The 13,196-nt window shown below is 41.8% G+C and overlaps 1 protein-coding gene across 1 annotated transcript in view; it reads left to right on the plus strand.

Moving 5' to 3' along the window:
* LOC112139027 (receptor-type tyrosine-protein phosphatase mu) overlaps positions 1-9,037 on the plus strand; it is a gene marked incomplete at its 3' end in the record, with an annotated part of 50,021 nt that extends 40,984 nt beyond the window's left edge. The window contains 7 exon segments of the mRNA XM_036217534.1: positions 1,636-1,723; positions 1,942-2,018; positions 2,325-2,361; positions 5,432-5,529; positions 6,612-6,728; positions 8,665-8,819; positions 8,902-9,037. Coding sequence (XP_036073427.1) covers positions 1,636-1,723; positions 1,942-2,018; positions 2,325-2,361; positions 5,432-5,529; positions 6,612-6,728; positions 8,665-8,819; positions 8,902-9,037 — 708 coding nt within the window.
* Positions 9,038-13,196: the final 4,159 nt, after the last annotated feature.

Below are 13,196 nucleotides of genomic sequence, written 5' to 3' on the forward strand. Positions count from 1 at the left end.
ATCATCCATCCATCCATCCATCATCCATCTATTCATCCATCCTTCCATCCATCCATCCATCCATCATTCCATCCATCCATGTTTCCATCTATTCATCCATCCTTCCATCTATCCATCATCCATCCATCATCCATCCATCCATCCATCCTTCCATCTATCCACCCATTTATCCTTCCCTCCTACCTTCCTTGTATCTACTACAAAAAACTCACCCAGCAATCATCATAAGGGGTTCCCTGTGTGTCCTGGATCTGCTGGGGGCCCTCATCCCAGTTGGTCAAGCCTTCAGCGCTTCACTATGACGGCATACCCTGTCTCTAAGAGAGAACAGCTACCCTGAGAAAGGAGCTGATTCTATTCTCTAAAAAGGACCAACAAGTCTCACTAAGATGTTAATGTCTGATTACCTGATCTCCTGTAACGTGTCTGTAGATGCATGTCCACTCAGAGTGCATGGGCCATCTTTCCATCTGTTGGTTCTGCCGTTCTAAAAAAATCCTCCAGCTTTTGTTACTGTACCTCGTTAAGGGCCCATCTTGTTGATCTTGATATTTTTCATTCATTAATTAAATTGTTTTTAATGTTATTCTTGTTGGCCTTATCCTGATCAGGCCACCATGGATTTGTTTAAACAAATTAGCACGTACATTTAATCCCATACTAGTATTCATACACAAAATTCTCAAAGAAACTTTTCCACACACAAACACTTAACAGGCACAAAGTTAAGACACAAACATTTTCTCACATCAGCACACATTCAAAGATGACAAAAAGCAAATTATCCCTCACAGAGACATACACACATATTCACAATCTCATCTGTTTTTACCCTCCATTTTTTCTAACCAGTCATGTTTGTGTTTGCACAGAGTGGACTTCTCAACCCTCAGTAACACTCACACTCAGACGCACACATACCTGGGAGTGCAGAAGGCTGCTGTGGATCAAAGGGTGTTGTTAAAGGCCCACTCCAATAAAAATGGTTTTAAGGTCTTCTTGTAGCATCTTTCTCACTGTAAAAGATATCTATAGAAATTGTAAAGAAAATTAAGCTGAGAATTACATTTCTGAGTATTGCTTTATTATGATTGGTGAAAATCAGAACTGAACTAAAAATGTCGTTGAAAGAAACTTGTAGTTGTGACATAGCGTCTACAATCAACAGGCCACAAGCTCCCTGCCCCGCTCTGCTCTGATGCATTTACCTGCAGACAAATAGATCCATGAACATCTGTGTTTTCCTCGTCTGAGCTGGAATCTGCCACAAACAGTAGGGGTGGAATATTGCTCGCCATTGTTGTTGCACCAGTTATGTTAGATTGGTTGTGAGGATCTGTGAAGGCAACTTACTCCGTCTAGAACTCAGAGGTGAATTTCTAATGAGCTCTTGCCACTCTACAGAAAATATGTCCTCAAAAACGACACAGGTTTTTTAAATTTTTGCCTAAAACTGCATCATCATAACAAAAAAACCCTGTAACGCTTTTACAATGGATCAAAAGAGGATCTATTGACTCTAGAGTCCCTCTTGGTGTGAGCTGAGGTTGAACAAGCCCTTTATCAACAAATGCAAGTCAGAGGAGCTAATCTACTGCATACTCACCTGCTCTTTGACCGTGTGTGTGTTCTCAGGGTTTTTTTGAGGGACAGTCTGCTCCTTGGGATTCTGCAAAAAGGGATGAAAACCGCATGAAGAATCGCTATGGCAACATCATTGCTTGTAAGTTTCTTTTACCACCTGAACATAACTAAACTAAACTTTTTGTGTTTTTTAATTAAGCTTAATGAAACGTTATTTCTGTTCTGAGAAATTAGATTTTGTTGTACTTGTACTTGTTACAATCATGACCATAACAACAACTCATTCATTAAAAGTTATTTTCTTCCGTGTCCTTGCAACAGAAAAAGCTAAGGTATGTGTGTGTGTGTGTGTGTCAGATGACCACTCACGAGTGCGTCTGCAGCATCAGGATGGCAACGGTGGTTCAGACTATATCAACGCTAACTACGTAGATGTGAGTAACTCTTTGATTCCACAACAAAAGTAAAATCATCAGCTAATTATCAGCTGGGGCGGCCATGGTGCAGCGGTAGGGTGGCCGACTCTTGATAAGAAGAATGCGGGTTTGATTCCCACCTTGCCCACCCATGTGCAAGACACTGAACCCCAAATTGCCTCTGGTGGAAGGTTAGAGTGTTCAGCAGCAGAGTCTTCACCGGTGTGTGACTGTGACTGTAAAGCGCTTTGGGCCTCCAAGGAAGGTAGAAAAGCACTTAGCAAGTATTTACCATTTATTCAATGTAGCTGTTTTTCTCCTCAGGGATACCACAGACCCAACCACTACATTGCCACTCAAGGTGAGGAGGTGCTCCTCTCCCTTATGTGCATGATTCTAAAGGTTTGAATTGTGCACGACTGTCGTTTTTTTCATGTTTCCATCCACCTAATTATTGAACCGGTTGGAGGAGCTCAACTAATTTCTCTCAAAAATAAATCAGTAATGTGTCACTTTATCAGCAAATAAATAAAATTAATAAAAACACAAAGAGAACACATAAACATTAACAACATAACATAAACATAAAAACAAAAAGTTTCTCTCGCAAAGTTTTGACCACAGTGACCCTGAAAACAGCGTTTTCTTCATGGGGTTACTGGTTCATTCCAGTAGAAGCTAAGACTGGTTTGATTAAGCGGAGACATTTTGAAAGGAGCTTGAACACAAAGATTTATTTGTGCACTCCAGGCTGACTCCGAATTCTTCCACTACCTACCGTTTGGAGGGATAAATGTAGGGGTTGGAAGAAACTGTAAGGGTAGGGGAAGAATCCGGATTTACCATTTAATTTCATCAGTAAAAGGGTCCATACTATGAAAAATAACTTTTGAGCTTTTAAGTGCATTCTACTGTTCATTACTCACTATAAAGAACCTCAAAGCGGCATTTTGATCCCTTCCTGCATTTCTGAGCAATCCTCTAAAAATCTGCACTGTCTGCAGCAGCCCCTCCAATACCCATGAAAACAAGCGGGTCCTCACGATCTGATGTCACAGAGTGAGACCGCCCCTTTCAGGAAGAATCTGCTCTGACAGCTCCGCCCCCAGTCTAACAGAAACACCCTATTTCTCCACAGAGCTAGCAGTGAACAGCAGAAGACTTTCATTTTAGATGCAGAATACTGTATATCTTCCTACTATGTACTGTCTTTAATAAATTCCAGCTCAAACAGGTGTTTGTTGCTTTAGACGTGGAGCTGCTTTGAGACCCCCCCCAAAAAAAACAAACAAACAAACAAACAACAAAAAAAACAGACATGATGCTGGCTTCAAAGACGACACTACCACTGTCTCCTCCTTACCTGGTGCGCTTTATTCATGCCAAACCCTCAGACTGGGGCTCCCAATCACACAAATGGAAATTTCTTCAACAGCTATCTTAGATCATTTCCCCAGAGCTTGGCCTTTCCTCAATCAGGAAGCCACGGGTTCTTTACTTCCTGTGTTGCACCATCAAGTCCTCAACAGGAGGAGAGCTCTCCTCTGCATTCCGGTCCTCCATAGATTGCTCTGAAGGACAAGGTGTCCCCCCTCCATCCTGATGGCATTCTGTCTTCATTTCATTCCACCTGCTCGGAGATACTGAACACTTTTGCTTTCCTTCAGAAAAGAGGTGGTCTAGTTAAACAGCAACACTTGATAACACTGCAGATGCACCATTCCCTTGAGATTTTACAAGACCCTTTAGCTGAGGCCAAATCCTGGTATTTTCTTGACTTCATCTTCATCAACCAAAATGAATATTTTTGAAAGGCCATGCTTCTCCTCAGCCATGGCAGATACCTCCATGGCCTCCTGTGAGAATTTCTTTCATTTCCTTCATGTTTTGACTGTCCTTTGTGCCGGGTGTGTTTTATTGATTTGAGTCCAGCTCTTGCTTACATTGTCATGTCACTAAAACCCACAAAACTCCTCTCTCGATGTGGTTCTTGCTAAAGTTTTAAACAGACCTTTTGACATCGTTGGTCCTGGACTTGTGTTTTTCATTAACAATTGCTCAATTTCTGGAGCTGTTATATCTGCATTCAACAATGCAGTAGTTCAACCTCTTCTTAAAAAACCTCAAATTAGGGCCAGTGCCAATTCTTCCCTTTTCCCTCCCATTCATTTAGCCTTCCAAATGGAGAGTTGTGAAAAAATAGTGTCTCCGATTTCGGACATCACTTTCTTTCAAAGACATCACTCATAATTGCTAGTCTGCTAGCATTAGCGCGGAGCTTTCAGCGCTTGAATATACATAACAACAGCGGTTTTATAACTTTAAAAAGTCATGTTACAACAAATGTCATTACTTACATTTTAATGTAAAGGTATGTGGTTCAGAGCGCACCCACAAGAAGAAAAGTGCTTCTTGGTGCGATGTGGTTTACCCTCGCGACGATGGGCTTGTTTACCCTCCGTTTGGAGGGTCGGATTTAAAAATTCATTTCCTGGACATAACTAGCACTTAAACTATCCCTTCAAATGGAGGGGAAGGGAGAAGGGGAGAATTCTGATTGGCCCTCAGACTTGTTTCCCATTTATCCAGGAGTATTATTATTATTTTTTAATATTTTGAGAAGTTTCAGTCTTGAGCACAGAGTTTGCCTTGCTAAAAGTAGACTTTGACAGCCTTTGACACAAAGGTTAGAGCATCATGTTGGCATTCTTTGCACAGAACTTAACTGGTACCTGGTGTGAGTGACCTCCTTATCTGTGGCTTCTTTGTGGGGTACCACAAGGTTCCATTCTGGGTCCTACCCTTCTTTTCTTTATATCTGTTCCCACTCAAATCTGTCACTGCCCAATGCCTTGTTGGGTAGTAACAGATCTTCTGATATATCTTCTGCAGATAAATCTGCCTTTCAGTTTGAAAAAAAAAAAGTTCAGAAAATGTTCTGACTGAGTGCACAGCTGGAAAGTAGTGGTTGTGCCAGAATGTTCTATATTGGAGCAACACACAAACAGAATAGTTTTTGGTGACTGCTGCCATTAAAATTCTAGAGGTTATCTTTGGCATTTGCTTTAAATGTAACAAACAGATTGAGACTGTTGTCAAAAGAGCTTTTATCACTTAAGCCTTTTAGATAAAGCTGAAAAGCCGCAGTGATCCTTAAACAGTGATCTAGCAGTTGAACTGACCCTCGTAGTTCTTTGTACTTTAGAAAACTGCTAAACTGCCTGCAGTTTGTCCAGTATGCAACAACATGACTGTTAATTGGAACATCCAGACAAGTGCACATCACTCACAGGCTCACTTCACTGGCTAAATGTTTTGGTTGGGGTTTTTTTGAGTATGTGTGCTTGTGCACATGAAGCTCAGGTGTGTGCATGTAAGTGAAGACAGGAGCAACTCAGCATAAAACACACATTTGTTTGTGTGTATTTCAGGTCCCATGCAGGAGACGGCATACGACTTCTGGAAGATGATTTGGCAGGAGAACTCTGCAGCCATTGTCATGGTAACCAACCTGGTCGAGGTGGGGAGGGTAAGTCCACAAAAGGCACACCCACATATATAGGGTGATTATTGAGCCCATGTGACTGTTACTGATGGGGACTGAGACTTCATTTTCCAGAGTGCTCCTGGTTTGTAAGATCCTGAAGCTCCTCTGGTTTTCAAACTCACTAACACTGCTGTGTTTGTGGCCACAGTCTCAGTTTCCCCTTAACTGCATTGCAGCTTGAAGTATGGTCAGAACACATACAGAAAGATTCTGAGGTGACAGACCATCGATCAGGAGATCTGTAACGACATGGTCTGGATGACAAAACCTCCTGCTCTTTGTGAACAGCTCAGACTGACAGGATGTTCTCAGTGAGTCTGAGGAATCAGTCTGAGCATGCTCAGAAGACCTGCTCATTAGAGAGTTCCTGCTAAGCTCAGATCTGCTCCCTGAGGAATTCTGCTCCTCTTCTAGCCCAATTACTATACTCACTGCTGCTCAGTGAACACCCCATCTTCCTACTCTCCTGAAGAAGAACCTGTTCACTTTAATGACTTTCTATTCTGAGCGGCAGCCTTCACATCCTGTGTTCAGTTGTCAAGCACCTTTCCTCTTGATGGGTATGCTACAGATGTGCACAGATGTGTGGGTGGTGGAGCTCAGGTGGAATCAGCAGACCAGCTCAGCGATGCTGATGTGACGATAAAACTCTGCTGTTTCCTCCTGAAAATGGAGGATTTAACCCAAGATCAAACACACACCTGTGGGCGCATTTACCGTCCCAGCCCTCATTACCCACAAGGCACCAGAGATCTGCCCCCCCTCTACAAAGGGGGATTGTGGGACAGATCTAGCTGATTATCTGCTGCCTTCTTTCCCAGTCGCACTTTCTCCCTGCTTTGCCTCTGGCACCTGCCCTGTTGTCGTAGCAACAGTGTAATTAGCTCAAGTTTGATTTGCTGTTAATGAGGAGGAGAGGGGGGTGGGGCCTCTAATGAGATTTTAATATCAGTTGCCTTTGTGTTTTTGTTAATTTGATGAGTTTATTCCTAAACATATTGAATGTGGAATAATAAAATGATAAACTGTGTGTGTTTTGTGTGCGTGTTTATGTGTGTTTGTAGGTAAAGTGCTGTAAGTACTGGCCTGATGACTCAGAGATCTATGGAGACATGAAGGTGACGCTGATTGAGACGCAGCTGCTCTCAGAGTATGTGATCCGGACCTTTGCAGTGGAAAAGGTACAACAACCTGCAGAGTTTTGCTCCATAACAAAAATCTGTTTGTTAGAAACTCAGGCCTCTGTGATTTCTAACCCCTTTGTGGGGATTGGAGCTCCCACAGATCCCATCAGGAGCTTTAAGGAGTTGTACCAGCAGCTCTGAGTTTTGCAATACTTTTTTAAAGGCAACTTTAAGCCTTTAACACTGGAGCTTTAGTTTCAATATTGTCGTTCTGTAAAATATTGTACTTTTGCAACTGTTTGCACAAATATCAGGATTCCAGTTGATTCTGACAAAGAGAAAAGTTGATATGCCATGACGATATGTAATGTAACGTGTTGCTTAACGGCACAACAACATTTTTTCTTCTGTCAGAACCCGTTGAAATTTACTCTTGCTACACCATCACTGTGGATATAGCAAATCACAATGTTTTGCTCAGATTAACATAAAATAAACTTGTCCAGAAATGTGTGTGAGTTATAAAGCTGCATTCACACCGAATATGATTTGCTTGGCCGAGGCAGCCAGGTCCAGCGTTCAGTCAATGGTACAGACGTGATCTGAGGTCCTGCGGTGGGATTTGAGTGACAGGGAGGGCAGCACCGCAATTTAAGTGGCAGCGCACCATGGCTAGAGTACAAAAAAAAAATCAAATATCAGAATTCTGGCAAGGTCGCAGTGGCGTATCAACCAATCAGAGACTCTGCTTTGGACATGTGATGTTATGAGTGACCTGATCAGCGGGTAGAATATATATCCAATCATGCAAGCATGTTTGTCCTGAACTTCTATCCGTTTTCTTAACCCACTGGGGCCGTGGGGACCTTCCAGGCCACTTTTGGGCAAAGGTGGGTACACCCTGAACAGGTTGCCAGGTTAAGACGCATGGTTAAGACCTCCTTGTCAAGAATTGACGTTTTGAGTGTTTTTGGACATGCTGACTGTTCCTTTTAAATCAGAGCTCCACAACCTCCGAGCTGCAAACCGGTGGCCCACTGCTCTTTCACCGCGTGGCAAATTTGCTGCTGCCTGTCTAACATGTGATCCTGAGCTAGACACCGCAGCGTCTGAGGGGTTACAAGGCTTAGATCTCACTCAGGGGGTTGTGTCTGCATGACAGCAGCTTCCGCTGTGTTTCTGTGTCTCCGTGACTCACTCTGTGAGTTTGATGGCTGTTCCGCATTAACCCAAGGGAAGGACCTTTTTTAAAACGCTCGTATTGGATTAGTATTTTACCCGCTGATCGGGTCCCTGAAAACGTCACATGCCCAAAGCTGAGTTCCTGATTGGCTGATGCGACGCAGCGACCTGTCAAACTTCTGTGATCTGCTGTGAAATGCAGCCAAACATTCGAGCGCTGCTCGTGCTTGTCGTGACTGTCAGCAGTCTTATATAAGCCCGCCCACTATCGCAGGAAAGGTGGAATGTTTGGCTAGAACTTCAAAGTACTGAACAGAGTAGAAGTGATGGACATGTCCCAATACAAATAAACCTTCAATGAAACTAAGCACTGAAATACGGCACCATTTGCATCAGCTTCTTTCAGTTTTGGTAGAACTGCCTAAATCATAACGGTTCCTGCTTGGAACCAAACTTTGATGCCCAATGCAATGAGAAGCAGCAACTCATTGAAATGTGGGTGTCTAGGCTCATTAAAACAACTTTTAAGATAATACACATTGTTTTCCCAACGATCTATATAAACACTTCTAAGCACAGTGTCTTAGCCGTTGCGTCCTCAGTCGCTGCCTTGCAGCACGCTTCTGCCACCCCTGATGATAGGACTTCATCTATTAGTCTTGCATCTGGTGTTAGTAGGGGAAAACCCTTTGATGTAAAACCCCTACGATAAACAACATTGACTTTGATATCAAATACACTGCCTTTCTTTTCTGACACACCTGGACAAGTGAGCGGCTCTTACTTTGGTAACTCTAACTCTTCTCTTTAGAGGGGTGTTGCTGAGATAAGAGAAATTCGACAGTTCCATTTCACTGGCTGGCCTGACCACGGTGTGCCACTCCATGCCACCGGCCTGCTGGGCTTCATCCGGCATGTGAAGGCCAAGACTCCCCCCACCGCTGGCCCCACTGTGGTCCACTGCAGGTTGGTCTGTGCTCCTGCATCAATGGTGATCCTTTTAGATGACCTGCAGCTCACTGTGTGTCTGTGTGTGTTTCTGAGTCAGCGCGGGAGCGGGGCGCACAGGCTGTTTCATTGTGATTGACATTATGCTGGACATGGCAGAGAGGGAGGGCGTGGTTGACATCTACAACTGTGTCCGGGAACTGAGAGCGCGGAGGGTCAACATGGTCCAGACTGAGGTACACAACACAAAACTACCAACACAACTGGGGTCTTTTACAAGAGTCAGAGTTAACTTAGCCTAAGCATACTGAGAAACTGACTAAGCTGAGCCAGAACTTGGAAACATTTCAAAGAGGCTAATCAAGTTAAGCTCTACTTAGTCTGACTAGAACAAGTTTAAGTTTATCATACATGCATAGACAAGAGAAACACATTATCATTGCAGTTAAGAATTAAAGAACTAGTAATGGGGTTGTGGGTCTTTTTCGGTGTTAACTGTATTTCGCCTTATATTTACCATTTCCAAATGTTTTGGCGTGTTTTGAGCAAGAAATATTGAAATAAAACGGAATTTTTGCGGCCAAATTTGGCAAACCTGTCTCTTCCGGGTAAAAAGCTCCGTTTTGGTCACGTGGTACATGTGACGTCAGAGGGGTCAACATAGCAAGATGGCTTCTCCTTTGCGTGTCGGAGCTAGCGATAGAGGCGATATTTCAAGGTCCACAATTCTGTCTTCAGACTCAGATTGTGGAAACATTTTTTCTGAAAGTGACGCTGATTCAATCCGTTTTTATTTCATAGCTTCCTCACTGCAGGTCTGAAACTAAATTAATCTGTTTAATGTCATATTTTCTGATTAGAATTGACTTCTTTAAATTCGATTTCATTCAGTTTCACAATAATTTGAATTAAGATCTTTGCAATCACAGCAAAATTCTGTTTAACGATAAGATGCAAAAAAGAGTTTAAGCGGCTGTGAATCCCAGAACAATTCACTTATGGTTCAACCAGGAGAAATAGGACCAGAAATGCAGGAAACTGGGCTTGGTGGCAGAGACGTAAACATGTCATATAACTAAAAACTCATGAAGAAATAAAAAGAGGAAAGGCAGATGACCTGGCATAGGAGAACTGAAAACCAGACACTTATACACTAAAGACAATGACCAGAAATGAAAACAGCTGCAGATGATCAACATGAACCTGAAGTGACTGACAGGAGACAGAATCTGACTAAAACTCCACTGAAACTCCAAACTAGAATCCTCCCAGCAACAGTCTGATAAGGACATTAAATATTAATCACTTCAGCATTCTGGGGATGAGAGTTGTTGGTTCTGTGTTTAAAATATTAGAATCTGTATCAAACTTGATTCATGTTGATTCTTCTCCATCACAATACCAAAATAAAGAACCCCCAGTGTCTATGATAAAGTGAATGAACTCATGAGTCTCTGCCCCTCAAAAATCTTGTGTGTGGTTAGTGTAACGGGGGTCTACCACGGTCCTCTGGTCCTTGAACGCCTCGCCCGTTCCTCTGCGCTGAGTGCAAATAAGGAGGATGACACGTCTTGGGTTTCTCTCTGGTTTATTTTTGACATGAATGGACAGTAACAAATGAGTGACTGCAGGTCTCCAGAACATTGATACCTACACAGTCACAAAATTAACCAAATTCAACACCTAGAAACACAAATAAAGCAAAGTACCCACGGAGAAAAGAATCATCCACGCCTTCCTTAACGGGAGATGGCGTGAACTGAAGACAAGACGTGAATCACGTCTGAAGTCTCGCGTGATCTCCAGAAGGGGGCAGTAAACCCCATACAAACAAAACCAATAAAGGGGAGCAAACGTACCTTTTCATAAATAGAAATAAGGATTTTGGTGGAATTTCATTACCAAAAGAAAAAAATCTATTTGATTTGTTTATTTTGTTCCATTCATGAAGAGAGAATTACATCAACATATTCGTTACCCATCAACAGCCCACATGTCTTCATGACAGGAAAGGAGCAGTGAGACTAAAGTTCTTACTTCATTTCTGCACCTATATTACATCTTAAAAAGAAACAAAGATGGCTTTTAGCGCCTGTCCCCACACACTAACTACACATTACATATTCTTCAAGTTTTGTCTTTACAAATATTTTTTTCATATTTTATTTGTACAACTTTTCCAAACTCTTACTCCAACAAAAGAAAGACATGTCTGCTTTAAAGCAGTGCGAGCAACTGGAAACTTCAAATCATATTTCCTCCTGTGATTTTCATCTTCTGTGGTGAAAACAAACAGTTTTTGCAGACTCTCTGGCATCTCTCTGTTTTTAACTTTAAGTATCCCTAATACAGTTTGATGTTTTACTAAGTCCTCAAATCTCAACAATCTTGACTCCACCAATAAAGCATTTGTATGTTCTCTGTATCCAACTTTATGAATGATTCGAATAACCTTTTTCTGCTGTAAGTATAACGGTGTTAAATGACTTTTATATGTGTTACCCCACACTTCAACACAGTAAGTGAAATAAGGCAGTACAATTGAACAGTACAACATTCTTAACACATGACAGGATAAGTAATGCTTAATCTTATTCAAAACAAATACAGTTTTAGCCACTTTACTCTTTATATATGACATATATGGTTCCAAGACAATTTTTTTGTCCAAAATTAACCCAAGAAATCTGTGCTCAGAAACTTTTACAACTGTTACTCCATCAATCGATAGTTTTATTTTCTCCTGTTTTTTTTTTTACTAGTAAAAACCATAAACTTTGTATTTTCTAAATTCAATGAAAGCTTATTATTATTAAACCAATGTTTAAGTTTGACCATTTCAATTTCAACATCTTTTTATTAAATGTCTTAATTTTTTCCTGAACAACATTTATTTCTGGGTTACTTGTTCAGCATTTAGTAAGTATATATGTTCAGTTCTTACGTTTCCCAGCTCATACCACATAATAATGTGGCATAATGTCACAATAACGGGTGGTTGTTCCTGAAGGCCACGCTCTTTCCCTGCTTTGAACATAACAACACATTAAAGGAGAAGAATATTTGTCAACATGGAGCGCTGTCCACTTTAGAGACTCAGATTCTATTCTTGTCCAAGAAAACGACATTTGGTGCTGACTCTATTGATCTACGCTCATTGAGAACAGGATCCAAAAGACGTCTAACACAATATAATATATCAATCTGTACATCAGAGAAATAAAATCAGCTCATGGATGCTGTCTTTAATCCTATGATTGTGTTTACTCACCATACAGTTGTAGTAAATGATAAATATTCCTTTTAAAAAGCTTCTCACCTTGGCGACCCACGCCCTCCTCTCCCATCTGTCTACTTTATTTGGGAGGGGTCCAAAATAGAACCCCCCCCCCGTTTTTTTACACACCTTTGCAGCGTCTTCTGGCCTTCTCAGCCACAGGAGCGTGTGGTGCACAGCTGCACGCAACAGGACCGCATGCACCTACAGGGGGTCAATTCGTTGGTTTCAGGTTTTTTTTCTTCTCTCCAAGCTTTGAGCCGACACCCCCTTTGAATTGCCGCCCGGGCAGCTGCCCATGCCTCACCCTGCTGTCTGTCACCTCTCTTCAGTTTCTGTCACAGTGCCACTCTCTCACTCTCTCTCTGAGCCGCAGAGACCGAAGCTGCAGCTACTGATTGTGGAGCCGACTGTCACCGTGACTCGGGTTTTGTCCAAATTCTTACCTAATCTCTCTTGTTCTAGTATACTGTTCTAGTTTTTTTAAACGCCGGATATTACATCCCTGATTTCACAAAGTGAAAATCGAATAAATACGAACATTTCATGACGTTTATTTATGACTCCACTGTGTTCTGATGGTGAAAATGTGGATAGTTTATTCAAAAAATACACTTAAAAACGTTTTTTTATTCAAAATAATTTAACCACAATGCATTGTGGTCTATATTTGCTAATCCAGTGTGCATTGATGCACGCTAGTTTTTCGCAAAGACTTCTGGGAAATTTCTAGTGCACTCCATTCTGGAATTAGTAGATTCGGACATAGAAAATGGTGAACGCACTATGTAGTGATTAGGGGGATTCAGACAGAGCTTCTGTGTCAAAAACAGTTTACTTCTGGCTCCAACCAAATGAAGTCAATTCAGCTGCCATTTTTCCACAATATGGACACGCCGTCTGGAGCGAGATAAGCAGTGATTGATCCAAGTCATGTCAGGGGTCAGCAACCTTTAACAGTAAAAGGACCGTCTGGGCTCGTTTTCTACTGATCAGGACCTAGGAGCAGCCGCATAGTTTCATTTAAGAAATTTGGATTTGCATTCATGACCTTCTTTTTTTAATAATGAATATGAATGATGTCTATTTTTTGGCATGAACAAAAGAAAAAAATATAA

This window comes from Oryzias melastigma, linkage group LG20 (assembly GCF_002922805.2).
Source record: "Oryzias melastigma strain HK-1 linkage group LG20, ASM292280v2, whole genome shotgun sequence".
Lineage (NCBI taxonomy): Eukaryota > Metazoa > Chordata > Actinopteri > Beloniformes > Adrianichthyidae > Oryzias > Oryzias melastigma.